At 46.4% G+C, this 27,577-nt stretch overlaps 2 protein-coding genes across 3 annotated transcripts in view; both read left to right on the top strand.

Annotated features, from left to right (window-relative positions):
• Positions 1 to 1,353: 1,353 nt before the first annotated feature.
• On the top strand, positions 1,354 to 7,365 carry rpia (ribose 5-phosphate isomerase A (ribose 5-phosphate epimerase)). Its single transcript, XM_070979940.1, has 9 exons — positions 1,354 to 1,687; positions 2,459 to 2,519; positions 2,807 to 2,862; positions 3,108 to 3,167; positions 3,416 to 3,480; positions 3,565 to 3,633; positions 4,073 to 4,214; positions 4,935 to 5,034; positions 5,122 to 7,365. Exons 1-9 carry the CDS (start codon positions 1,502 to 1,504, stop codon positions 5,217 to 5,219), a joined length of 837 nt encoding a protein of 278 aa, XP_070836041.1. The 5' UTR covers positions 1,354 to 1,501; the 3' UTR covers positions 5,220 to 7,365.
• A 1,274-nt stretch (positions 7,366 to 8,639) lies between these two features.
• eif2ak3 (eukaryotic translation initiation factor 2-alpha kinase 3) overlaps positions 8,640 to 27,577 on the top strand; it is a 31,875-nt gene continuing 12,937 nt past the window's right edge. The window contains exons 1-4 of one of the 2 annotated variants that reach the window (XM_070979908.1): positions 8,640 to 9,164; positions 19,418 to 19,547; positions 26,923 to 27,117; positions 27,292 to 27,422. In XM_070979908.1, coding sequence (XP_070836009.1) covers positions 8,857 to 9,164; positions 19,418 to 19,547; positions 26,923 to 27,117; positions 27,292 to 27,422 — 764 coding nt within the window. In that variant the 5' untranslated portion in view covers positions 8,640 to 8,856. The remainder of the gene's footprint in view (positions 9,165 to 19,417; positions 19,548 to 26,922; positions 27,118 to 27,291; positions 27,423 to 27,577) is intronic. The other variant, XM_070979909.1, reaches the window with a different exon arrangement.

Here is a 27,577-nt window from a genome sequence, read left to right as displayed (position 1 = left end):
TGAAATTGCGTACTGTGGTGTTTTTTCCTTTTTCTTTTCTTTTCCTGATTTCATATAGCCTACTTTTTCTAATCATGAATGTAAGATGTGTGGATTTTTATATAGCATACTAATTTAGGTGTCAAACACAATCTGTAATTTTGTCAAAAAGATCAGCTATATTTGTAAGCTGTAATATGTAAAAATGAGGAAAAAAAATGGTTATCAAACAGAATGTGTTGGTTTATTATAGTATATATATACTGTACACTGAAAAAGAGAGACTATCTCAAGCTGTTTGCCAAATAAAAAGTAGTAGTGATGTAAATATTGGTGTGTTTGTGTTCACTGGGCTGCAGAAAAATGTGTGTGAAGTGTGTATTTATGACCTTTCGAGGAGGATTCATGGTGATGTTACTGACCCTCGTCTCACCCCGTCTCTCTCTTTGCTCCGTCGTAAAAAGGTCAGATTAGAAGAGCTAAATGGGCTCATTATCACATGCACATATTTTACAGAGTGATTAACTCCAGGAATAACTGGCGCTGCGTTTCAAACCTCAAAAAACAGCAGAAGCGAAACCTGTCACACACTGAAAGACGTCAGCTCACATTTCTAATGTTGTTTTTGAAGTTTCTGATCACAAAGATCCTGATTTGATCCAAATTTGGCTTTTTTGAAATTGCATTTTACATACTTCAACAAACGTAATGTCTAACTAAATACATTTACTCATGTTCTATACTAAAGTACAAAGTCAAGGTACTTGTAGTATGCAGCTTTATGCTTGTATTTGACGACATTTGTCTGACAGCTTTAGTTACTTTTCAGATTAGTTTCATTCCCTTCATGTCCACTGAAAACTGTGTAGCTCCAGATTTGGTGATTTTGACTTTGGATTCTCCTTTATGGGTTTTCCTTCTTCTGAGACACTCGTCACTATTTTACTGAAGGAGTACTTTGACCTTTGGTGCTTTAATTAGATGTTTCTCATAATACTTTTAATTAAGTAAACAGTCAGTATTGTGGCTGCTTTCCTCTTGCACCACCCTCAGGTTTGCACACAGGAAGTGTCATCATGTGACAGAAGTGTGATGAAAATTACTGACAACAGCCTCGTTCCCAAGAGGATGAACCTTTGATTTGATGGACCGCATGGCTGTTCCTCTGGCGCCACCTTCAGGACAAACTTCAGACCAGCAGCCTCACTGAAGCTCGGTGCAAACCCTCATCGTGTGTGAGGGTGTGCTGTGGATTGTAATGGACATTTTTCATCTATATTATTAGATATTACACTTAAACAATCACTGGAAAAGTTATTTTTAACACCAGCAATCAATCAGGTGAACCTGCGATCTCTGTGCTGCGCATGCGCAGATAACCGCTGATCTCCAAGTCATATGAGAAGAGACGGGACAGGTGATCAGCTGTCAGAGAGGCTTAAAAGCGCCTCCTAAAGCACTGTCCGTCCCTCCGTGGGTCTGTCTCTAAGTGGGCCGGTCTCTGCGTCTTGTGGGGCGGGTCATGAGACTCCAGGGGTGGGTCTCCTTCGGTAACCTCGCAGCTGGATTCCTCTCTTCAGCATCCAGGGGGAGGCAGGCGGCTCTGGGCAGCCAGAAACACGTGTGTTGGTTCAGTCAGTCCGGAGCGAACATGGCAGAGGAGGCGAAGAAGCTGGCCGCTTACGCCGCTGTGGACAACCACGTCCAGGTACTGTGGACTGCTCGGTGTCGCTGTTAGCTAACGTGTTCACATGCTGCTAGCTTGTTGTTTATATCAACTAGCATAAAATACAGTCATTTCTCTATTTAGCCACATGCTTAGATGCTACGTGCTAGTAAAGTTAGCTAACACCGATAGAAAGTAGTGTAGCCTAGCTTGCTAACTTATTGCTGTTATCTAACTTTGACGGTTTGGGAGGGAATTAGCTCAGTGTTATGTATGCTTGTCCCGGGATAGTGGGCTAACTTTGTGCGGTGTTAAGGACTAAATACACTAAGCGTTAGTTACAGCATGTGTTAGCTGCTAGCAAGACGCTTTTAACTGGTGGACAGGCAGAAATAGACGAGCTAACATGTTATGAATGAAGTAAACTATCAGCCTGGAGCTGAAAGAGCTTCACTCTGCTGCAGTTTGTCTGCAGTGACCATGAGACACAGCAGGACTTCAGGTGTTTGAATGAGATGTTTAACCTCCCACATCCTCACAGGTAGCTCATGAAATGTCAGGAACCAGATGACATGAACACCTGTTAGCATCGACCAGGAAAAAGACTAGACTTGCCTCCTTATAGTTCCGTTTTTGTTGAGTGTTTCAACAAATAAATGGTGCATTAAACATTAAAGTGTTTTGTCCTTTCCTGTTGGAGAATGTGGGGACACAAAAAAAAACAAAAATACAACCAATTCAATGGACATTAACCACAGTTCAGGAAGTGTCCATCGATGTCCATCAGTTTGACTTGTTTTCTGTCTCTCATAGAACAACCAGGTGGTCGGAGTGGGCAGCGGCTCAACCATCGTCTATGCTGTGGACAGATTAGGTGAGCGAAACCAACCAACGATTAATATTGTTGATTAATCTGTCCACTGTTTTCTAGATTAATCGATTGGTTGTTTGGTCTTTCCGGTCCAAGATGACGTCCTCAAATGTCTTGCTTCATCAGCAGTTCAGTTTACTGTCACAGAGGAGTGAAGACACCAGAAAATATTCACATTTAAGAAGCTGCAATCAGAATTTTCTCTTTTTTTGCATTAAGAAATGACTCTATATGTCCTGCCTCTGAGGTCACCGCGCTCACTGTCTGTCTCTGTCTCTTGTTTCTTCCAGCTGAGAGAGTTCGTCAGGAGAAACTCAACATCGTGTGTGTGCCCACCTCCTTCCAGGTCGGTTTCTCCCAGACAAACGTGGCTCCTGGTTGTATCGTCTCGGTGGCTTTAATGCTGCAGACACAGTATTTGGCAACACTGCGGCTTTGAGTGCAATCACACAGCATCCTGTTCGCAGTGACTCGCAAGAAAGGATCCATTCAGCGCTGATAATTGTTGTTGTGTATTTACAAATCTCTGCAGCTTTGCTTCGGCTTTTTGTCTCATTCCCGCTGCCGTCACGTTTTCTCGTCCTCCCACAGGCTCGCCAGCTGATTCTGCAGCACGGCCTCACGCTGTCGGATCTGGACAGGCACCCAGAGGTATGACGAGCGCTTTGCAAATCGAACTGAAAGCCCTGGAAATGAGGAAGGGCCACAATATGCTGCTGCTCAAACCCTGTCAGCTCGAATTGGAGCGCTGCGAATGTTACGGCCGTGCAGCTGCAAAAACAAAAAACATGAATGGTGGAGCTGACAGCCATCTTTAAATGGCTCGACCGTCTCATTGGTTGGACGATTTGCTTTGTTTTCCGCTCGTGTAAGACGCTGCTCCTCTTCCTCCCACACAGCTGGACGTGGCGATCGACGGAGCGGACGAGGTGGACGCGGATCTCACGCTGATTAAAGGTGGAGGGTGAGTACAGGTGGAAGCAGACAGCAGAGGTCAAACGGCGTCTCCCCTGATGTCTGTCTCACGCTCGTCCTGTTTGTCTCGCAGCGGCTGCCTGACTCAGGAGAAGATCGTCGCCGGCTGTGCCAAACACTTCATCGTCATCGCCGACTACAGGTTTGTGTTTCCTCAATAGGCTGCTGTTCTCTGATTGGTCGATGGCACAATAACCTTTAATTGCTTCTTTGTGTTAAACTGTTTTAGCAAAACCATGAAAAAGACACAGGAAGTAAACTGATTGATGTAATGATAGAAAAACAAGATAAAGGCTAAATAATAGTAACGGAGAACACGGAATGCATAAAATCAAGTCAAATACAAGAGTTTGAAGGAGCTGCAGCTGAAGAGTTTCAGGTTTTAATCAGCAAGTTGCAGCCAGTTAGTTTAAGGCTCAAGTGAAGATTTTAGTCTGAACATGTTGACTATTTAATTCTGTGTGTGTGTGTGTGTGTGTGTGTGTGTGTGTGTGTGTGTGTGTGTGTGTGTGTGTGTGTGTGTGTGTGTGTGTGTGTGTGTGTGTGTCTGGATTTGATCCCCGCTCTGTTCCTCCTCTCAGGAAGGACTCCAAGGCTCTGGGCCAGCAGTGGAAGAAGGGGGTTCCCATCGAGGTGATCCCCATGGCGTACGTCCCCGTCTCCAGGACCATCGCCAGGCGCTTCGGAGGGGAGGCCCACCTACGAATGGCTGTCAGCAAAGCGGTGAGCGGCTGCTTTCGCTCCGAGCTCTGCTTCGCGTTGGGGTGCTCGTGGGCGTCCTGGTGGGTGGCTCAGGTTCTCCCTCCGGCAGCTCGTCGTGGTCCGCAGGTCCAGGTGGAAAGTGATGAGCTGTGAATCCTTTCATGCTGACAAACTCAGAAAGAATCAGAGCAGCAAAACCACCGAGGAGCCATTCAGTTTATGAAAACATTTAATAAGCATTACATCACTTTTATGTGCTGATGTGACTCATCATATATTTTGCAGGACTTTTTTTTTTTTTTTTTTATGTGGCATTAATGAAATCAAAGTTGGCACCAAATGTAACTCCATTATTCTGGACTGTGAGCTTTAAAGTAGCCTGTGGAGATTTTGAGGGGGGTCCTTATGTGACTCGTGCACGCGCTGGTGGTGACATCATTCACAGAGGTAAGATGCCATAAGATGCTGCAGTGCGACAACGAAGGCCGTGAAGAAGACGGCAAGCGCGTTGACATGAATGTGAAAAATGGAAAGTTTACGCTGCGAGCAGAGGACGAGAGCGACACCTACACGTGCTGCGTCTGCTGCTCAGTAACAGTCTGCAGAGCTGAACTTTAGACATTTTCCTGGTTTTTAAATGAACCAGAGACACAGATGTCTGCGTGATGTTCACATGTCCCTCTTTGGATGAAGACTGTGAAGGTCTTTGGCTAAGGTCTGTGCTGTCCGTCCTTCTCTCAGGGTCCTGTGGTCACCGACAACAGCAACTTCATCCTGGACTGGAAGTTTGAGGGCGCTCACAAGTGGAAGGACGTCAACACGGCCATCAAGATGATTCCAGGTGAGCGTCAGAGCGAGGAGGGAGGGTCTCGCTGATGAAGCCGTGCAGGTCAGGTGTGGTGACGGCGTCTCTGTGTGTCCTCCTCAGGTGTGGTGGAGACGGGGCTTTTCGTCGGCATGGCCGAGCGAGCTTACTTCGGGATGGAGGACGGAAACGTGCAGGTTCGAGATCCTCCGGTAAACTGAGGAGCTCGCCGTGATCGCCGTCTCTCACCTCCTCTGGAAACGACCTCACCCTCTCCCGCAAGTGCCGTGTTGACGATTCCCGCCGGTCTCAGACTGCGTGCCGCCTCTCGAAAAGGACAAAACCGTCGCGGGGAAGTTTTCACACACACCAGATCCTGCTTAATTTTCCTCATCCTGCAGGTGGTGCTTCTGACTCAGCAAGCTTTAAAGTGCCTGATGAGGAAAATCAAGTGTATCTCATACACGCAGTTTTCTTTTTCCAGTCCGCTCGGCTGCCTGGTCTCACTGGGAATGTTGGCTCGTCCTGTAATTGGCAGCTTTGACTGAATGCATCTAAGGTGTGCCTTGAGATTACATTTTAAATCCTCTAAAAAGAAACGACGCTTAAAGTTACGTGTAAAACGCTCATAATCATACGTGAAAATGTCGTCGTCTGCCAGGCTGCTGCTGAAAGGCCACGAGTGGAGACACTGCGCTGATATGCCTTCAAGTCTTTTTGTGTAATTAGATCACAGACGGGGGAGTAATCTGAAGCGTCTACTACAACATAAGGATTTTTTTTTGTCAGAAATTAACTTCTCTAATTAATATGCTAATTTAAACCACAAAAAAGCTCCAAAAATTAATGAGATCGTTGACAATTTAGGGGAACCCTGTGGTGCAGGTATGAAGCTGTGATATGAAACCGCAGCACAGAGGCGGACCTGATTCAGCTGCTGTTTAAACAGACATGTCGACATGTGCTGTGGTGTCACTGCAGAAAAAGGGCAGACCGAAGGACGAGGCGACGTCGCGCACTTCCTCTTCCTGTCGCTGACACGTTCACCTTTTCCCCTGCTGTCACCTCCTGCAGCAGCTCTTCTTCATCTCGTGTAATCTTGTGATAACATGGCGATGCATCATCTCAACCGTTCAGCCACACGTGCCGGCAAATTTACATCCTCTTCAGCAGGAATCACACCTGTTGAGCAGTTCTGGATGACTGCACGGGGGGGGACAGGGCGGGGGAATGACTCCATTCTGTCAGGCGAGGGGCCTTTAAGTCACAGTTAGCGGAGCTGGGATACGTAGCTGCGATGTGGAAGATGTAACCTAGTTCTGCCTGGCTGTTGGATTTAAACATGAATTACAGCCAGCACGCTCTGGTCTCGACGACACTGGTTTCCTCTCAGCTTCAGCAGCAGCCGGTCAGGAGGGTTAAAGTCCACGTCCTCTCGCTGTTTGACTGAAACAAACCGCTGAATTTGCTCTTTCATGCATGAACCTCCTCTTTTTTTTGTGCCTGTAAGTAACGTGCATGACGCTTTCTTTTTTCCTTACGCGAGCCGTGTGGTCACAGGAAGTCTTGTGCCATAAAGTTCACGTGAAATACATCGAAAGAAGAAGCCGGTTAATGGTGAACTGCCGCAGCTTGAATCTGAAACAGCAGCACTACGAGGACATTTCTGTGCCTTGGCACGCCAAAGCAGTCGAACACCGTCTTCATTCACATGTAGCAGAATTAATTGATTATGTAGCTGCCAGTCAGCGTCACTGCTGCAGGTTGAAGGCGTTATAAACGACTTTATGCTCAGCGTGTAGCAGCTTTCACTCAGATAATGTGTCCCAAGTCTGCAGCGAAGTTGAATTATTTGCGAATACTTTAATGATTGAACTTCCTTTATACAAAGAACGAGTGACTTTACTGTCCATCGTTTGTTTGGAAATCATAATAGTTTGTCATTTTTTCTGTGACTGATATTTCCTTTTGGAAAGCAGCTCTTCGCTCCGCTCTTGGCTCACGAGGCCTTACACTGTGGTTTTCTTTTGGTACGTTAGTGTTTTTCTATGTTCAACTCAGACAGACTCAGGACAACATCAAGGCTGGGAAATTTAATACAATCGAGCAAATGCAGCTGACTGACACGTTTGTCTACAAGCCACTGTCATTAGGTACGGCCAATCAGACTCGTCAGTGGGATGTGTCCGCCTCGGAGGCGTGTGGACAAAGTGAAAGCTGTACATGTGGCCCAGTTTGGGTCCAGTTCAAAGCTGTTGGATCATTTTTGCACCAGCATTTCTTTTATTCTTTTCTTTACCAGCTGACTGTGATGATGACTTTGTTGTGAAGGTACTTTTCTCAATACAGGACCAAGATGATAACATTGTGCCTCTGTGTTTGATTTCTGATGATTCTGTGAAGTTTTTGTTCTGTCGCAACTCCAAAACGAGATCCTAGAGCAGGAACAGCTAATCAATGATTCAATCAGTTCATATATGTGAACATTTGCTGGTTTTCTTTGCCATCTGTGGTAATGAAGTCTTTGAGTTTTGGACTGTTAGACAAAACAAGCAGTTTGTCACCTTAGGAAAATTGTGATATTTTGCTATTTTGCAAGCCATTAATCAACAAATAATCACCATATTAATTGATAAAGAGAGTGGTTTTTAGCTGTAGTCCTTGTAGAGGTCAAAATATACATTTATTGCTTTGTAAAAATTGAATATTCTTAAGTTTTTCTGTCAAAGATGCCAAGCTGCTTTGCAACCAAAAGACTGAAAGGGACCCTTGTTGGTGCCATTCTCCTTTATGGCCACTTAGGGGCGCTAGAAATGCAAGCAGTCTGATTCTGCTGCAAGGTGTGTTCAGTGACCTTATATAGCACCATCGCTCCAAAAAAAATCCATCCTACAGACACTGCTACTGAGCTAATTCTTGATGTGATGCGTTTGAAGGGACTGTCAAGTTAAACTAATTTATGGAAACTTGAAAGCTTCGTGGATAGCGTGCAGTTTTACATCAGCTTCCTTTTTAAAATCCAAACTCCTGATGACGCTTTCAGAGCCTGTGACAGCCATTAAATCACAGCGCCCTGTTTGTTTACACGAACGTGAAGAAGCATAACTCGTGATCAGGAACAGGAAATGCACCTTTTCTACAGCGAAGCCACGTTGATGCTTCACATCGGCTGTCTTGACAACTACACGTGACTGACAGCTGAACTATCGAATCAGTGCGTACTTAGAGTGAACGGTGGCAGACATCGACCAATAGCGTTGCTGCTTCTCGGTATTGTCTCTCTCATTGGACGGACGTCGACACATACCACCAATCACATGTCCGCCACAGGAAACGCCATCGGGGACCTTTTTGCGTCACCTTTTGCTCCTGTTGTGTCTCGGCCACCAGTGCGCCTGCGTCGTTTTGACAGACCGTTGATAAACCAATGAGGCGCACTGTTTGGGGGGCTGGAACGTTCTGAGCCCGCCTTTTTGAATGACAGCAAACTGATGCAATCGTATTGTGCTAAGTATGCAAGTATGTATGATTGGCAGTGAACGGCGCAATGAAGAGCGGCTAAATGTATTTTTGATGAACGTAGGGATTTTACTGTCCAATCCTAGTGTAGAAACAAGGCGGGACGTTGCGTTACCAAGGCAAGACTTGAGTCAGGTATAAAGGGAATAACATGGTGTCCCAGTGGCTGTTTATGTTTACTTAAAGAACAGATTTGAAAGGGCGTTTTGCAAGACACAACACGGTTTTCTTTGTAGATACACTGTTTTTCTTATTGCACTTTTTGCAGTTTTTTATGTTAAGATTTACAAGGCCAGTGGCATGTAAATCTCATATTTCACTAATGTGCCAGTCTTACAAATGGAAAGGGGGCTTCACTTTGGAAACGTGAGCATTTCCCTGGTGCTCCTGCTGGTTCTGAAAGCGCTCATCGGATTCGGGACTTCGCAAACTCAGGGCTCCGCCATCGGGAGGGAGCCGCAGTCCGTCGCCCGGGATTCAGGTTCGACCTCGGAGGAAAATGGTGCAAAAGTCATGGAGCGGGGCTTGGAGAACGTAGGCGCCCCGATGATTGTAGCAGACGTTACCGTGGAGGACGACGACAACGGGTCGGCGGGGGAAGCCGACGACTCATATGGAGAAAGTAAAGGAAACGTCCGACCAACAAGGTATTTTTTAGTGAAGTGTAACGTAGCTTGCAGCTACACACCCATTATCGGACACTCTCAGTGTGGCACGCATTTCAGTACGTTGGAAACGTGGACGACTTCAAGTAAATTAAAAGAAAGCTCGAAAAACAAAATGTCTGTTTAATGTAGCTAGCATGTCGGCTAAAACGTCGCTTTCAGCGGTTGTTTAGCCTAACGGACAGTCTCGTGCGGTGGACGCACGTTGATTATCGCTCCGCCTTGGCGCTGCGCTGGAAACTTGTGGATGTGGTTTCTGGTGTTCCCCGGACTTAACTTAACCCCTGTTTTAACGGGTTTTATCGCAGCTCTTCTCCTTATAACATCAATAAATGGACGTGGAGGAAATATGAAACGGTACCAGCCAACTGTCAGAGCACAAAACGTGAAAAAACGGTGTCGAAGAGCCAGTTTGACAAAATAATGTCGACTAAAGTTTGGGTGGAAATCGCTTTCAAAGTAGATTTAAGGAAAACGCTGTCGATAGGAATATACGGTAAAGTAGACCCAACCGCTTTTTAGTCAATGTTTGAGGTTATTTTACACACAAGTCACCGTTTGCTGTTAAAAGTGAAAGTTTCTCCTCGGAGGCTGAGGCATGTCCGGGCGTGACGCGCTGCCGTTGATCGACCGCAAACTTTGTGAGGGACCGCGGTCAGTTTCCCTCCGCCGGCTGACAGCGGCTGTTTCCTGAGTTTCCATCGTGAAGCTGGGACACGCCAGGGATGGACGTGTCCTGGTTGTTCTTTGGGCTTGTTGGAAGTTGTGTTGAAAGCGTTTGTGCTGGAGCTCGCTGGAAATGCAGGTAACGTTAGAATCCACATCCGTCCTGCAGAGTCCGCAGATCCGAGCAGCTGAAAACTGCAGCTGCTTCAGTTCATGTGTTCAGTCATCAGGTCGGATGGATTTTAACAGCAGTGTGATGAGATGACAGCAGCCTGCTTTGCTCTCCGGGGCTTGCACTGTTGAGTTAATTTGCTTTCCAGTTACAATCATGCAAGAATCACATTGCACGACAGAAAGGCTCCTAATCGCTTGACAGCAGAGATACCAGCCCCTCACGATCCGCCGCTTATCTCCTCCCGTCTGCAGATAGGCTGCCTGCTAGCTGAGAAAAGTTGAAAGAAAGTGGGAGTCTGTTTGTTTGATTAACCACAGTTAAGTGGGAGTTTGGCAGAACAAGCCAGTGATAATGCTTGCATGTAAAGATGTGAGAGAGTGACTCTGCAGCACGGATTCATGGAGGGTCTGAGGTGACTTCACATGTTGAGATCCTGCCTGAGTGCTGGGATCTGGGCTTAATACAAAACAGAAGCTGCAAGTGCATGTTATTGGGATGGGCTTTATCTTGGACACAAACGGTTGTCAGTTTACATCCCAAAAATACAAATCAAACATGACAAGTGGATGTTTTTATTTCACGTGTTATCCTGCACACATGTGTCACTCAGCTGAGAAAATCCCCAGAAACCTGCCAGGCAAAAGTTTGGGGCTTCATGCAGTCCACAGGTTTACTGGACCCTGTCAGACCTGCTGCTGCTGCCCAAAGTGAGAGGCAGCGCTTGGCGCAGTGGGTAGGGCATTGATTTTGTCTTCCTTGGTAAACAGTAGGTTTGACGCCCACCTTAGATGTTTGGCGCAGTGTGTTCTTCATGATGCTTCTTCTTCTCTGCCATGTTATTCTTTTTTTTTTTAAACAAGACCTTCACACACACTTTTGACTGTTATTCAGCTTATGGATTCATTCTTGTTTCAGTGCACGTTCTTTGTAGAAGCATAGGTCCTTCACTAAATTATTCCCTGTGTAGTTTTAGAAATGTGCTGTCTGCTTTTCAGGGGAAAGTTGGTCATAAAATTGAAAACCTTGTCAGACTCAGAGCTTTTGAAGGCTTTTGGACCTCTCTCTTACCTTAACACTGAAACTTGCTGCTGCTGTATCCGCTTGTTAGTAAAAATGCAGCATGGTTTCCTTTCGCTGTCAACCTTTTTCATTTTGAGGCTGGCTTTAAAGCTTTCTGACAACCCCCAGAGCATCCAATATTAGTTCTTGTTATTTGGGATGCCAGCTTTGTCCCAACAGGGTGCTGTTGAGCACACTGTGCAGTCAGCTCCATGAAGCTCAAGTCCAGAGGACGTCATTAGTTGTCGTACATGATATTTTGAAGAATTATGTAAGACAGAACGATGGCCACCTGAAGACAATGAGGCTTGTGTCTCGTCATCTGCGGTACAGTATCAAGAGGAAATGGAAAGTAATTAGAGCAGTTTGCTCAGAAAGAGGCGAAGCAGGTTATTCCCCTGCCAGGCACCTCAGCTGCTGCAGGAAAACTCCTCCGAGCGTCACCGTGCTGCTGGTCACACCCTGCCGCCGCTCACTTTCCTCCTGCATCTATTCCCGTACACTATCCCTGCTGCGTCTGTCACTTTCTGCTGGTCCTTTATCACTTTGTCCCAGCTTACATCTCCTGCTTCCTGTATTCTCTCTCTCCATGTTGACTGTTTGTTTGCCACCACTTATTGGCTCTAAGTCACCTCATATGAGTAGGTAAAATATTTAGAATACCTTGTTTAAGGTATTCCTTCAACATTTTCTTCCTCATTGTGTATTCGATCTAAGTTTTATTCGTGCCAGCTGTTGATAATGTGCCAGCGAGGGTGTGAATTTACATACTCACAATAACAAACACTGATACGTGGAAGTCGAGAAGATAAAGAATTAACAAAGTAAGTTGTGAGGCAGACGCAGCGCGAAGGAACAGGTGAATTATTCATTAAAAAGCCTGTCGGTGAAACAACAGCAACATGTAGAACATGACAGATTTCGCTGATGTGAGAAAATAATGAACGAGTGGAAGGTTTTCTATTTTTCGAGTGTCAGATCTCAGGATCACACCCTGTCCGTCTCTGTCTCCGTGTCTTTGTTGACGTCCGTCTCTGTCGCATTCGTTCTCTTTGTCTCTCACTCTCTCTCTCTCTCATCTTACTCTTGCTCCTTCCCCTAATGCTCTCCCTTACTTTCACACGTACACGCTGCTTTTTAATGCCACCCCTCGAGTATATACTCTCGCCACGCTCTGTTTCCATCCATCTGTCAGGAGAATTGTCGCTGAACTTTAGAAATGTCACAAGAAATCAAACGTGATTTAGGTGTGTTTCCCTTCAGATGGGCCAATTAGGCAAAAAAGACAGAAAACACAAAAGATGGGAGAATGTTTCAGGAATCAGCTCAGGTCTGTGAACAGAGCAGATGCTGGTTTGTGTTGATGATAGATTTTCAACACTGAAAGTAGTCACGGCGAACTTGGACTGGAAATAGAACGGAGAGGAAACTCGGCTGTGAGTTAGTGTGAAACAGTGAAAGTGAACACTTTAGGAAGTAGTCGTCCAGCTTTAATTAGGTCAGCCGTTTGAAAACATATCAGCACTTCCTTCTGTGACCTTTCAAGGCTTCACCTGCTGTTTGTCCAAGTTAAACAGGCCAGTCTAGTTGTATGTGCCACCCTGAATAACAGCCTAATAATGCTAACACTAATGCTAACACATTTTGGCTAGAGATAAACTGTACAGACGTGAATAAAGTCATTGTGTCTTAAAAAAGGGAAGAATCACGATCCTGTTCATGGCACCACATTCAACCCCATTAACCACTTATTCCACTTTGGGAGGATTCTGCTAGCTATAGTGCTTTGTTGACAGTATCCTACCTCTTCCAGGCTGATCTCTTTGTGCTTTTAAGAGAATGGACCTCCAGTGAAGCCCTTTTATTTTCTTCCAAATTGGATTTTGAAGTGCAGCGCTTCAAACGCAGACTCTTGAAAACATTTCAGGCGGACAGCTTGAAAAACAGTCTCCGCTCAGATGTCAACATTTTTAAGTTTCTGTCAGTTGCTTCTTTATTCGCGCTCCCTCCTCCGCCTCCGTATCCTGTAATCTATAAATATTCTAGATGTTGGCTTTGATCCGGCCTTCAGCGTGTGACGAGCGCTGCCGTCGTGCCGGCTGACACCTGTCACCTCACCCGTAACGCTGCCATCTATAGGTTACAGTCTCCACTCAGGAGACCTGGTGTTTACATCTGTCTCAGTGCATGTACTGTATGTATCTGTGTGTGTGTGTGTGTGTGTGTGTGTGTGTGTGTGTGTGCGTGTGTGTGTACACTGTATGTTTGAAGGCTCCTGTGTGTGCGCGTGAATCATGCATGTGACGGCACTGCCAGGTTTGATGCCTCCGCCGGGGCCTCCGGCACCTCAGGGAGCTCTTGGAGGTGAGAGCAGAGAGGACAGCAGCTTTGTTTGAACTTGCTACCCCCACCGACACCCACCCCCCCACCCCGTGTACCCCCCGCCACCCCCACACCCTCAGGGCCCTGTAGCGGCAACAGCTCTTCTGGGCCGCCGCGCTCGCCGGCTGGCTCCCACCAGCCTACTGCTTAGCAACAGCCAATCGGCCAAGCCGGCGACTTGTCGGCCAATTGCGTCGGAGAGACGGGCTAGTGCTCAGAATTTGAGTTGGCCGCATGGGTCTGGCTATAGTTAGGTAAAGGAGGAGGAGGAGGAGAGGAGTTTTTCTTTTTTTGGGAGGGGAGAGTTCATTTCCTTGTTTTTTCCTCTCTCGTACTTTGTTTCAGTCGTCTGCTCTCTGTAACCAGGGAGATGTTGTGGGTTTTATTAATAGAAACTGTCCCCAAAATAACAGGTCAAGATGAAGATGATTGAACTCCCTCTGGGAAGTGTTAACTGAGCACTTCAAGCTCGCTTCTCCAAACTCGGCCCAGGTGCAGCGGCTGTTTTACGTTGGAGAGGTCTGGATGTAAAACTCCAGCTGCTAAACTCGGTGTCACTTCAAATGAGCTTATATAATGTCTTTAACCCGTCTCATCCTCGCTGTCTCCTCCTTATGTAACCATGTTTTTATTCGTCTGCTTTCTTTTTCTTATTCAACTGTTTCTTTTATTTCTGCTCTTTGTGAAAATGTTGTCATGAAGTTATTATTTGCTGTGCAGAAGTTAAAAATCAGCCGACCTTGCTGACGTCGGGATGTGATGACCTTGAGTGTCGCTGACTTCCTGACTTCCTGTGCACTCAATGAACGCCGTCTGGGTTACAGACGCGCTGTTGATTCATTTTGTCAGGTTGTTTCATAACCGCGTGTAGTGACGGAAATAGCAGCCGCTTCTTCATACATGTGATTACTAAACAGCACTGCTTTTAATATGATTATGAAAAGGAGTGAATTTATTAGGTCAGTGGCTATTTTGGTAAGTCGGCAGGACCCATCCTGCAGCACTGCAGTATGGGTGGGGCAGAGGCAAAAAGGTGGGATACTCAGAGAGGGAGGGAGGGGGGATGAAAACAAGGAGTTAGCTGGTAGAGTTAGTAAGACCACGCTGTCTTGTTTTCACTCGCGATGGCTCCTCACTGCTTAGCAACAACGAATCAGATCCTCAGATCAGAGCTGCGGGCCAGCCAATCAGCCGGCAGGAGCGTGGCGCCACAGAGTTTGGATTTTACCACGTGTGAGACGATCCGGGTTGGAGAGGGGAGCGCACTCGAGCAGGAGGAGAGAGAGGGTGATAGCAGCGCTTTCAGATGGTGTGTGTGTTTTCTGTGCTGGTGCTAGAAGTTTTTTTTAAAACCACACCCTTCGCTCTCTGCTGCGGTGGTCTGCTGCAGAGACCCCGGCGGATGCCAGGTCGATTTTTTTTTTTTTTTTAATTTCAGCAGACTGCACATCGCAGGTCTGTCACTGTCAGGCTTCGGCTGCTCTGACAAAGACATGAAATAAAGATTGTTTATTTAACAGCTTGAGGACAGTTATATAAACCTCCAACATTAAGCCGAGTTAAAGTGCTGCTGTTATGTCATCTGTGATTGTTAATGTCTCTAAGCTCAGTGACACATTACTTCCACGTCAGTCACCTTTGTGACACCCGACAGGTGGAGTTTTTTCTTTTTCCAGCTTAGACTTTTAAGCCTGTCTTATTCTGAGTGTTTATTTGCGTTAGCTGTTGTTAGGCATATCGGAGCATATTTGTGTTTGCCAAACAAAAAAAAGGAGCAGTCCTGGTTTCGTGTTGTACTCACTGCCTGCAGGTCCCTAAGCCTTAAAATATCCTGCATTGAATCATGGGATTAAAGATTGAAAGATTTTAAAACTTAGCCTTCGAGCCTGTAACAGTTACTGGTACTGTTCTTCTTTTTATTTGTAGAAGACTCATTCAGGTTCTGAATAGATCATCTCAGATGACACGTTTAGACCCTCTTTGGCTCATTTCTCTGTCCAGAGTTTGAGGGAATGCTCTCGGCCCTCGCCTCCTCTGCTGCAGCTGGCGGTGCTGGGTGCGGCCAGCTCAGAGCTGCATCCATAACTTTCTCCCCACGTGCTCCCCATGCTCTCGTATTTTTGTTCTGCCGCTCGGTGGCTGCGCGGCAGCAGAACTCCACGCTCCGGCGTGCGTTCAGGCTGCTCGCTGTTGCATGGTTACAGGCAGCTCTGCCCTGCCATTCGCTCAGAGCCTGCAGAGCCGCCCGCGCATTGGCTGAGCAGGTAGAAAAAAGCAGCTTCCATTGGCTGCTGCGAAGTGTGAGGCTGCCGGGATTGGCCCGGCTCAACGGCTCCAGCTCCTTGGAGACTCGGCCTGTGTAAACATCCTGGTTGTTTCTTTCAATGGAGTGTGTTTACCAGCAGCCCTGTTTCGCCGCTGTGTGCAGACTGAGGCTGAGCGTCTCTGAGGAGCAGAGGGTCTGCTGAGAATGAGGCTAATTGGCTCCCTGCTCCACCGTACGCCTCGTGATTGAAGAAACACTCTGCACTATTATGACACTTTGACAGCATTACAGGCGAGGACACTAACAACCCTCAGTCTGCTGGCAGCCTCAGCGCTCTTTCTCTTCTTCTTTCCCCGTTCCAACGTCTTCCTCGGCGTCTCCGCCGCCTGTAGCTGTCACAGTGGCGGCAGCAGCCCCACAGGCTATGTGTTATCCCTTTGGTGAGGAGCAGAGCGGCGGCGTCTCGGGGCTCAGACGTGGAAAATAAATTGCCCCGAGTTGTAAATGATACAGTAGGGCTGTTTGTTTTGTTTGAGTTGTTTTTATTGTTCAGTTAAGCTCTATTTTTGTACCCCACTCCTCCACCGCTCGTTTTCTCGATCACCATGATACCTAACTTGTAGAGTTAAGTGCCACCCCCAACCCGACCCCCCTCTTTACTCCCCTTTTCCTTTATCTGGAGTACAAAGAGTCCACAAAAGCCTTTGATCTCCCTCTCAGAATGAAATTCTTCTATCTCTCGCTCACCCTCTTTCCAGCTGTGAAGTTGAACTCGATGCTCTCAGTGACTTCGTCCTCACTTCTACATTCACAGCATGACTTGGAGGAGGTGGAGCCGGCTGAGCGAAGGCCGCCAAAGCCTCCACCCTCTCACAGAGTCGACTGCTTAGCAACAACCAATCAGCCTAATATTTTTGGCTGAGTTTGGCAGCCAATCGAGAGAGTGAGAGCGGGCTTTAGCGCTCTGTTTTTATTGGTGGCTGAATGGAAAAACAATGTTTTTCTTAGTACTCTACACTTCAGTGCTAGTGGCGAGGCTGATAATGCTGAGAGCAGATTTGGGGAGATAATCTTGGCTTTGATGGGGCTGAAACACACATGGCTCATTACTGTTAAGTGATCCTATTTGCATTTTTATGCAAACTTGCAACTCCACTCGAACTGAAACAAGCTCATCCAGAGCTGCATGGCACCTCTCTGTGAATGTGTCCCTGACTGCAGCGAAAGTTTCCTCAAATTGGTCTGCGCCCTCTGAAACAATCCATTTCTCTGTCGTCCTCAGGCTTGAACATGCTCCTTCCCCTTCATGACTGAGGAGTGGTTGATAGGTGAAATCAATAAGGGATTATAGCTCGTCAATAGCAATTCACCTGCTCAGTGTAAATGATGGATAGCACAGGTGATGCCTACATTAAATCCACGCAGCCTCGTCACGTAAATAAAGAGACATGTTGACGAGTTGACTTTCTCTATATTTCCTCAGTGTGAGCTGGGAAAGTGAACAAGTGTAACACTGTCTCCTCCCTCTACAACTACTGTCTAGTTGTCCTCGAGGGAGGCACTTAAAACCCCATATGCCCCAGTGGCCAACAGAGGGAAACTGGTTGGGTCCCAGCTGTGTGGATGTGAGGCAGCAGGCGCTCAGAGACGGCATGCGCGCTCAGCCGACCCTCGCTGGTTAAATAAAGCTAAAAGCCCCGTCAACAGCATCTCCTCTCGACAGATACAAATCAATAGTCAGGAGGTGGCCCCTGCCAGAGCTTGGGACGGGATTGACAAGCAATGCGGCAGAACCCTTAAAGAGCGAGGCGAAGGGTGCGGTTGGATGTCTCGATTAATTCACGTCAGTTAGGCCGTTCTTAGCCGGGAGTTACCAGACCAGACTGCGAACGAGTCTTGCTGCGTAGGCACATAAAGAGGAGTACAACTCATTTGGAGAATTTATACTGTACTACTAATGGAGAAACACACTCACCAGGTTTACTTTTTGGCAGAACTACTGCAACTTAATTGGGAGGGGCAAAAATGTTAAAATCCATCACTACAATGATTTAAAAAAGAATAAATTGTCAGAGGTAAGGCACCCTGGCGCTGAGAGAAATCTTTGGGCCATACATCATCGGAGGGAAAACACTTTCACCCCCTGCATCTTATTTTCCTCCCGTGTCTTTTTTTAGCTGCTCAGTGTGTCTCTGCCAAGAATGCCTCCACATGAAATATGTGGAAACCCATCCACTATATTTTGCAATAGCAGTATTCAGTATTCATATATTTTTTCTTTTAGGATCCTGAAACTCAGTTTTTGCAAGTGATGACATCATGACACGGGACAGGCTTCAGACGGACGCTCATCCACGTTGAGCTTAAACTCACAGAGGTCTGTGAAAGTGAAGTCACAGCAGCGTCTGAAGGCTTCGCTTGTTGTCTTAACAGCACTGATTTGGTGTTTCTCTGAGCTGTCATCGTGGCCATTCAAGCCAGTGTTTGTGAACACTTGTTTTCTGCCAACGTTGGAGAGCCCAGAAGAAAGCTGAGACTAATCAGAAATGTCACTGAGCAAATCCATCGACTGGGAATAAAAGACGCTCTTTGTCGACACGTAAAACATTTATTCGAGGTTTTGCATGTAAATGAAGCTGATTTTATGGCAGTAATAACGGTTTTAAGCCTGAGAAAAGTAACCATGTCAAATCCCCTGTGTACTCTTAACATTAAGTCGCTGTTACCATCTGCTCCAGAGCGTCATGTGTGTTCTTCCCGTACCTGAGGTGCAGCTGACTCGCATGTGTTTCCTGAGGTAAAGGGGAGAAGGCTGTTTATAAAACGAGGAACTAAGAAGAGCAAATCACTTTCAGGACTCGTGGAGAGGAAATCGATCTGGTCTGCCTGCCAGCTTTGTGTCTTTGTTTTGATTTTGATACTGATTTTAGATCCGGTCCCAGGTGGTTTCAGACTCTGATAGAAGTGACTAAAAAGGGTTGAAAAATAGCGTGATGTGCTGTCAGTAATGAGCCGTAATTTGTTAGTTTAGTTCATCCGTCCAAGTTCACTCACTTTCATCAGTTTCCAGTCCCTCTGGTCCACCCCTCTGGATCCTGCGTTTCAGCCATTTGATTGTTTTTCACGTGGTTTGCCTTTGCTGTGCAGGTTACTACATAAATGAACAAGCTGCCTGTTTGAAGGATACCTGTTTTGGTTCATTAACAACGTAGATTTCATGGTCTCACACAGTCTTGCTCTATTTTTTATGGCAATAAGTCGCGATGTGTGAGATGTCTGGTCAGGTTTTAATAATCCTCAGTCCCGTCTTTAATCAACACACCACCCAAACGAGCTGACATGATGGGGTTTGTCACGGCACAGGTGTGCTGCTGGCTGCTGCTGAAGGTCACCCTGATTGCTAAACAAGGGTGAGGACGAGAGAGAGGAAGACAACATCTGCACCGCCGCTGAACAATTCTTCGCCCTTTCGCCTGCGATGGCATTAAACTTAAGCTCCCGCAGGGAAGATGGTATTAAAGGACAACACTTGTGTAAAAAAAAAGATTTTAAACGTAGAAAACAAGTTTAGGACAGTCTGGTCTACTTCAGTCTGGACTGAAAAGCTCTGGCAGTATGTAAAGCTGCAGTAAGTGTCCACAGACCCTCACTGGAGAGTGTGTTGAAGTCTTTGCCTTCTGTCCACAGGTCTCTTGTGATCATCAGCACCCTGGATGGGCGAATCTCGGCTCTGGATCCTCACAACCAGGGCAGGAAGCAGTGGGACCTAGATGTCGGCTCAGGGTGCCTGGTGTCCTCCAGCCTCAGCAAACCTGAGGTAGACCAACACCTGTGTTCCCTTTTCATTTTGATTCATTTTAATGGGTGACCTGTTTAATATTAAACAGGATGGAAGATTGCTAATGCAACAAAAATTTAGATTTATTGATTTACCTTTGTCTCTGATAACAAATAAAAATGTCAGCGCATGTATAAAAATTACAATGGACAGTCAACCACAGCCACTTAACCAGGTTAAATAGATGTTGCTCAGCTAAATAAGATCTACCAGGAGAGATAAAAGTCTATTTCCACAGTGTTGACATGTCAGTGTGAGGTTAAGATGGAGTCTCATCTGAGTCTTCGCCTCAAAACAAACGCTGTCCCTCCTGGCTCTCTTTCTGTACACCAGTAATTGAACTCAGTGCACTTTGAACAGTCAACCAAGGGTTGATGTTGCTTACATTCATTTCTTGTGCGCACATACACAACACACAGCAGACATACCGTACACCCCCACATAAATCTGAGAGTAGCTCTTTCGCCTGGAGGATTAGCCTCTTTGTTGACTGCGGTGGTTTACACATACAAGCACAGCGAGACTCTGGTCTGTACATGTATACAGAAGCTTAAACCGCCCACACCGACATGCTGAAAGTGAAGTGTAGCCCAGAGCGAGACCAGAGCGCCGCTCTCTGAGATACATCCCAGAGACGTGCTCCTGGTTCACTTTGATGTGGACTCGCTCTGCGTCTGAGAGTTTCGCCTCAGGGAGAAAGCCTCTGATACTAACAAGGGTCTGGGTGGCTGCTGAGATCAGTGTAATGCTGGTCTTCTGGTGCTGGTAAAGCATGTTTGAGTGTAATGAACACTGTGGCTCTGTCCTATAAATACACTTCTGCTATTAGAGCAATCTAGAACCAGTTCATTAGATTTAACGCCTTTCAACCGGCGGGTTTTTTTCCACTAAAAGCTCAGAGGTCGTTACAGGGCTGAACAATTGATTGAAATATTCTGACATTATGGCCAAGTGTTATATTCAAATGGAAGAAGCCGCTGCCACAACGTGCAGTTATAATGAAGCATTGAGGTGCTACAGAGATGCCCCGACCTACAAATCACATTCCCCACATAAGAGAGCATGTTTGTTTAGTGCAGCCCTCAGCAGAAATCACATCATCCTCATTTTTCTGTCTCACGGCTTCATACGTACATGCACACATTTAGCCAGAATGAAACGCAAAGATTTACTCACAGCGATAAAGGTTAAAAATAGTTTCAGTATGTTTGGGTTTTTTTGTTTTTTTGCCCCCATATCATTCAACCGAGGTTGTAATGCATCTTTTGTTTCCCCACACAAGTCGATCAATCGAATGAACGAAAGCTCAAAACAAGCTGCTTCAGCTGATATTCAGCGGCCCAAATATAGAAACTTCAGGATGTTTCTCACTTTCCAAGAGTCTCATTGAAGTGTTTGAGAACCTCCCATATTAGTGTGTGAAGTGGTTCTCAGTGTGTGCCATTCAGCCCGTGAAGTCTGAGCATCAGTGAAACCTGCAATTACAAGCAGGGAGCTAATCACTGGAATCAGCAGCTGAACTGCGGCTTTGCCGTTAAAAAACCTTCTAACTGGTGTTTCTTGAACTCGCGTGTTTGAGAAGTGCTGTGTTTGAGAAAAGCAGAATTCATTTCTGTTCGAGGGTCCTCAGAGGTTATGATCCCCTAAAGGTTCCTCCAAGCTCTTCAGGTTTAAACAGCGCACAGCCTGTGTGAGTGCACCGCTGCAGCTTCTCCGCTGGATGCATTAGAATAGTAATTTGACCTTGAATATGAAGTTGCACGTCGCCACACTGAAATACAAGATCTCACACTGGTTATATGGGAGCTGCAGTTTTGGTGGTTTTCATTCCTTCAGATGAAGGATGACCTGATTCTCTGTGGTCTGATGAAAGGGTCGATTTGTTTATGAATCATTTTAAAAACCTCCACCATGCCTCCACCCAGCCTCCACCCAGCCTTTTCACTCCCTCAGTTAACGTGTACAAATACATGTATTTACCTTACAGCAGACAGGAGTGTCAAATATCAAATTCACACTTCAGAAACATAAAGTTATCTTTCTGGACGACTTGTGACTCAATTAAAAGTGAAAATCAAACCATTTGATGTCACTGAATAAAATCTTTGTTGTTTTTATGAAAGTGTACCTAAAAACAAACATTGTATCAAAAGTAAAATCATTTTGTACGTAATGCAAACAAAGCACTACATTTGCTCAGAAATATTTTCTCTCTAAAACAGAGGTTAAACTTAGGTGTCTGGAAGAAATTAATTCGAATGATCTGCATCTGTAGATCATTTAAAATTTCAAGTTCAGCAGTTTGTTTGTAGAACTTGTTTTAGTTTATTGTGCAGCACAGAGCAGAAGTTCTCTCTGCCACAAGAAGTAAAAGTAGCAGAACAAGGTAACAGAGTATTTTTATGTCCCTGCTTTTCACAGTGCTGTGTGTGTGTGTGTGTGTGCGCGCGAGCGTGTGTGTGTGTGTGTCTGTCTATCTGTCTGTCTCTGAGGACATTTTCATCTCAGTGTGAGACTTCACAAGACTGACACACGAATAACATCCTCCAGCATGCTTCTGTTGTGACAGACGATGCTGACCTATGTGTGTGTGTGTGTGTGTGTGTGTGTGTGTGTGTGTGTGTGTGTGTGTGTGTGTGTGTGTGTGTGTGTGTGTGTGTGTGTGTGTGTGTGTGTGTGTGTGTGTGTGTGTGTCGGACTCCCTCTGTCTGTGTCTTTGTGTCTTTTCACCTGTTGGCTTTCATTTGGCTGACAGAGCGGAACGAAGAGAGATGCCCGTCAGCTCTGAACCCGGTGACACGCTGTGACGTCATTTATTATGATCCAGAGTGTGTGTGTGTGTGTGTGTGTGTGTGTGTGTGTGTGTGTGTGTGTGTGTGTGTGTGTGTGTGTGTGTGTGTGTGTGTGTGTGTGTGTGTGTGTGTGTGTGTGTGTGTGTGTGTGTGTGTGTGTGTGTTATGCCCATCATACTTTATGTAAGTTTAAATCTAGCCTTGTCCTCTCTGCCATCAGTAACCTGGGATGCCTTTTCTGCTGTGTGTGTGTCTGTATGTGCGTTGGTGGTAGTGGGGTGGCAGGGGGGACTGCCGCTACCCCCCCCACCCCCACCCCCACCCTAACGCCTCCTGAGCGCTTAGCAACGGTTTCATTGGTGCTTGCCGGGTCCCTGAGACACCAGTCTGCTCGGTGATTAGAGGCTGGGGGGGGGATCTGCTGCTGTGCCATTGGCTGGCCTCGACACGCCGGGGAGGAAACAGCCAGTCACCTGCTGCATCCTGCGAAGTGTGTATGTGTGTGTGTGTGTGTGTGTGTGTTTTTTTGGGTGAAATGAGGGACAGCAGCGCCACAAACAGCATTGTCTGCAGAAAAAGAAGCCATCACTTCAAAAAGCCAGGAGTCGCCCGTGGGTGTTAGAGGGGGTGAAGGGCGGGCATCTGTGGAGTGGGGGGGTTACACGCAGGGAGTGGGTGCCAGCGTGGAGTGAGTCATGCCGGGGGAGGCGGACTTAAAGTGACGAAGAGGAGGGGGGGAGGCTGGACGATCAGGGAGGTGAGGTAATGCCACAGAGCAGAGATGATGTCATCACAGAACAGACAATACACGCACTTGCATACCTCTGCCGGCGTGCGGCGTGAATGAATGAGCGATGAGAGAGTTTGATGGATCGCTGCACAATGACCAGCGATTGATCGCAGCGCTGTGACTAATGTGACAAGCAGTAATTCTTCCAGCGCGGCGAAGGAAATGAAAACGGCCAGACGGGCGATATTTTTGGCAGAAAGTCGATCTTTCTTGCAGCCGCTCTGATTTTGTTGTGATATTTTTTTTGTTTGTGTGTGTGTGTGTGTGTGTGTGTGTGTGTGTGTTTGTGTTGTTCTGCTCAGACCAGCAGCTCTGCTCGGGCTCATGCTGTCTGCTGTCTGTAAGTGGAGCAGTAGCCTTGTGGGCCAACAGTGGCACATTAGCGGTTGGCGAGAGCTGACTCTGTTTGACAAGAGCGCTGGAGCCTGCATTACACACACACACACACACACACACACACACACACACACACACACACACACACACACACACACACACACACACACACACACACACAAAAACACAAGCACACATTCCCCCACCCCATTCCCACTGAACCTGCACCCCCAGCCCCACATTCCCCAAGGGTGGAGTACAGTGACATAATTAGTATTATCAAATAGTCATCCAGCGCTCCAGCTCAGCTGAAGACAGAATATTTTTGAATCAACTTTGATAAAAATCTGCTCATAAATATGAATGATTATCGTCACGGTGTCGTACACATGTAGCTTTAATACAAAGCGCAAAAACTATCTGTTAAACAACAGTCTGACCTCAGGAAGTGATGAGGGACACTGGATGCTCCCTGCAGCCGACAGATCTCTGAATGACTGAACGGCTTTTTTTCCTTCCTTCTTTAAGAAAAAGACGGAGGTGAAACTTGAATGAGTTCAAAGATTTACAGGAAATTCACAGCAAAAGAGGCACAAGGAGAGAGGTCAGGTTTTACTGAGGATATCAAAAAAGGCATATTTGACTCATTTTATTACTGTCCAGAAGTTAGAAATGCTAAATGTTTTGGTTTGGACACAAATCTGAACTCTAACAGAAGGAAGACCTTTTCAGAACAAAGACCATGTTATACAAACAGAAAAGACAAAGACATAAGAAAAGGAGTGGGGGTGGGACATTCATTATATTTTCCTACACGGTTCATCAAAGGATACCTTTAATTTGTTTTGATGGGGGGTTTTCCATAGAATCAGGAAAGGCTGCCATATCTTAGCATATAGAAATACATCCTTTCCTTCGCATCCTGTTTCTTTCTCCAAGGCTGTGCAGCTAAAATTTGTTTATAGCTGTTCAGTAAAGCAGCATTTTTCCATTTTAATGCATTTTCTTAGCAATACTTAGTAAGATTTGTGTAAGCTTCTTCTTTTATTTACCTAAAGATGTATATCAGGATCGAGCAGGAAAGTAATAACATCTCAGTTAATGTTCAGCAGGTCTGATGCCAGAAGTCATAAAGTCAAGTCAAAGTGATGGAAGATGGACTTTTCGCTCATCTCAACCACACTTCCAACAAAAGGGTTAGCATTAGATCTGTGTTTGTGCAGCGTTTAGCGGATAACATGAAGTCCATGTAAAACATGTAGTTGAGTAGAAGGTCATATTTTTAAAAAAGTTGTCATTAGCAAACGTCCACGGGCCGTAAATCTCTGTAAAGTCCTTGAGCTGTAAATAACATCAGAGGTCGTCTCAGTCTCATCCTGTCTCGGCCGTTTGTAATCACTAAACATTAGTGTCTTCCTTGAAGACTTCCATATAGACAGACTGCTTTGTGATGAAGAGCTGTCAAAATATGTCAAAGTGAATCATCTGACACACCACGAAAATCTCTACGGCCTCGTTCCGACCAAGCTGTGTGAGATATTGTGCTCGTCAAGGCCCAGTTAACTAAGTTACGACAGAGAAATGAATGATTCAGTGAAATTTGCTGAGGATAATAACGTAACACCTGCTCAGACTGCGGTGAACATTGTTAAATGATTGAACAGTTAATGTAAACAGTGAGCTGGAGTGTTTTTCGCTTGCTTTTCCTCAGTTTCACATCTTGCTGATCCAGAGTTTTGTTGGTAGTAGGACTGTGAGTGTACGTCTCTGTGGAGGACGAGGAGGTGACGAACAGGCTGAGAGAAGTGATCCCGGCTCGCTGGTGCTCGAACGCCGGGCCGGATCACAGATGTGGATTAAGGCGTCAGGAGCTGGATGACTCATCCTCGGCTCAGAGAAGTTCCCCTCTGCTGTAAACCCCTTAGCCTCACCAGCACAGTGTGATGCGATGGTCCGATTGTCCACCCCTCCTCCTTTCACTTGCTAAATTTATCCTCGTCTTGTCTCTGACCCCCCCACCCCTCCTCTAAAAAGATGACATCACCTCTGCTCCTGGCTCTGCTCTGTGGTAAATCATCCTGCCACACTTTTGTCCCTCCTGGCATCTTTTAGTCCACCGCAGAGCGACGGCACGGACAGCATCTCCAGACCAGGGCGAGTGACAGGTCGCAGGCTGGACCCCAGCAGCACCTGATGTGTCCATTAACAAGACAAGGAATCTCTAATTGGCACAGAACTGTTGTTATGTCACTGAACAGTTTGAGGAGAGTGAATCACAGCCTGCTGGACGTCCAGATAGGCCGTCCATGGCAGTCTTTGTATAACAATGACTGAAGTGCTCGATGAAAACAGTTTTCCTCACACCCCCCGACGAGCTAAAGCTGTGGAGGTTAAATCAGGATTAGGCTCAGGTTTTTGCAATGATGTCATGCTTGCCGCCCCCCTACAGCGAGCACCTAATAGCACACACACAGGAGCTCTCTCTCTCACACACACACACACACACACACACACACACACACACACACACACACACACACACACACACACATTATCCATACAGTAGCTGCACACTTTTCTAAAGATCCAGGTTAATTACTTAGGCTCTTAGTTGTGTAATGGTCCCGAGCCTGTGGATTGAGTCCAAGTGTGCGGGGGCTGAAGCTGCTGCTGCTGTGTGGGCGGATGTGTGTCGGCCAGTGTTGTCTGTGTGGGCATGTGTTTTTGTGTTTGAGCGATTGTCTGTCTGAGCTGAAAACCACTTTTCCAGGAGGTTTGGTGTGTGTTTAAGCGATTGCATCAGACGGAAGTAATAAAATTTGTTATGATTTCTTTTGTTTGGTGACACTGGAGCAGAGTGTCATAATGATGTCATGTAGTTTCTTCAGCAATGGCAACAGCACCTCACACACCTCCGTATCAGCAGCTTGTACAGGCAGCTTTAGCAGGGGGGTCCAGCCGTTTCACAGCGTCGTCTGCATTACGGTGTTTGGTCCACGAGTTTGCAAATGTCTGTGAACATTAATGGACGACAAGCTAAAGGTAAATCAAGATTAACTCACAGAGCAATAGCATGACATAACTTTTAACAGCTAAGCTACTGGCACATCGAGATGAGATACCACGGCACAAACGATAGGAACGGTGTTAGCATGCCAGTTAAAGCTGTTGAAATAAGTGTGATAAACATCTCTGCAGTCTGATAACAGTGTTAATGGAGCAGAAGATTCACAACAAGTTATACTCTGTGTGAAAAGAAGCTTTGCCTCTTCAAAGTAAGCACTGAAACAAAAGTTGGTAGTAGGACTGTGAATGTACACCCCCCCCCCCCCCCCCCGTGCACATGCCCATGCTACGGAATAACCAAGACACAAGGTCTCATTCACACCAGCTTGACTTTGACACGTCCGACAAACCGACCTTTGTGTCTCTGCAGGTGTTTGGCAATAAGATGGTCATCCCTTCGCTGGACGGTGCCTTGTTTCAGTGGAACCGGGACAGGGAGAGTATGGAGGCAGTGCCTTTCAGCGTGGAGTCCCTGCTGGAGTCGTCCTACCGGATCGGAGAGGACACCGTCCTGGTTGGGGGCAAATCCCTGACTACGTATGGCCTGGGGGCCTACAGTGGCAAGGTCAGTGGAGTCACTCAGAGAAAGCTGGAAGAATGAAGTGACATGTTTTCTCTGTTTTACCCAGAGAGCGACTTCAAGTAATCATACCAGGTGTTTTTCAGTGTCAACATGACACCAGCATGAACACAGCAGAATAAGCCTGTTTGTGATGTCCGCTCATGTCGTTTGCCACAGCTGCGATACATCTGCTCGGCGGTGGGCTGCAGTCGCTGGGGGGAGGAAGAGCTGGAGACCGAAGACATGCTCCTGCTGCAGAGGACTCAGAAGACCGTGCGAGCCATCAGGCCCCGATCAGGGATGGAGAAGTAGGTTTTATTGATCAGTCGATCAGTCTGTCGTTGTCAGTCGTGAAGCAGCTCCTGTTTCCTCAGGAAGCGTCACAAGCATTCAATTGACTTTCTGTCAGCCCTGATTCTGAAACAGTTGTGATGCTGCGTGAAACATAAATAAAACAGAATGT

The sequence above is a fragment of the Chaetodon trifascialis genome, chromosome 14, assembly GCF_039877785.1.
Source record: "Chaetodon trifascialis isolate fChaTrf1 chromosome 14, fChaTrf1.hap1, whole genome shotgun sequence".
NCBI classification, from domain to species: Eukaryota; Metazoa; Chordata; class Actinopteri; order Chaetodontiformes; family Chaetodontidae; genus Chaetodon; species Chaetodon trifascialis.
The sequence above is the reverse complement of the archived record's forward strand: the minus strand, read 5'-3'. Positions and strand labels throughout refer to the sequence as shown.

What these genes read in the sequence shown, in the direction of transcription:
- rpia (XM_070979940.1), top strand. Translation starts at nt 1,502, where the DNA reads ATGAGACTCCAGGGGTGGGTCTCCTTCGGTAACCTCGCAGCTGGATTC. An exon ending in GTGTGCCCACCTCCTTCCAG is followed by an intron (nt 2,863 to 3,107) that starts GTCGGTTTCTCC and finishes GTCCTCCCACAG; the next exon opens with GCTCGCCAGCTGATTCTGCA. An exon ending in GAATGGCTGTCAGCAAAGCG is followed by an intron (nt 4,215 to 4,934) that starts GTGAGCGGCTGC and finishes TCCTTCTCTCAG; the next exon opens with GGTCCTGTGGTCACCGACAA.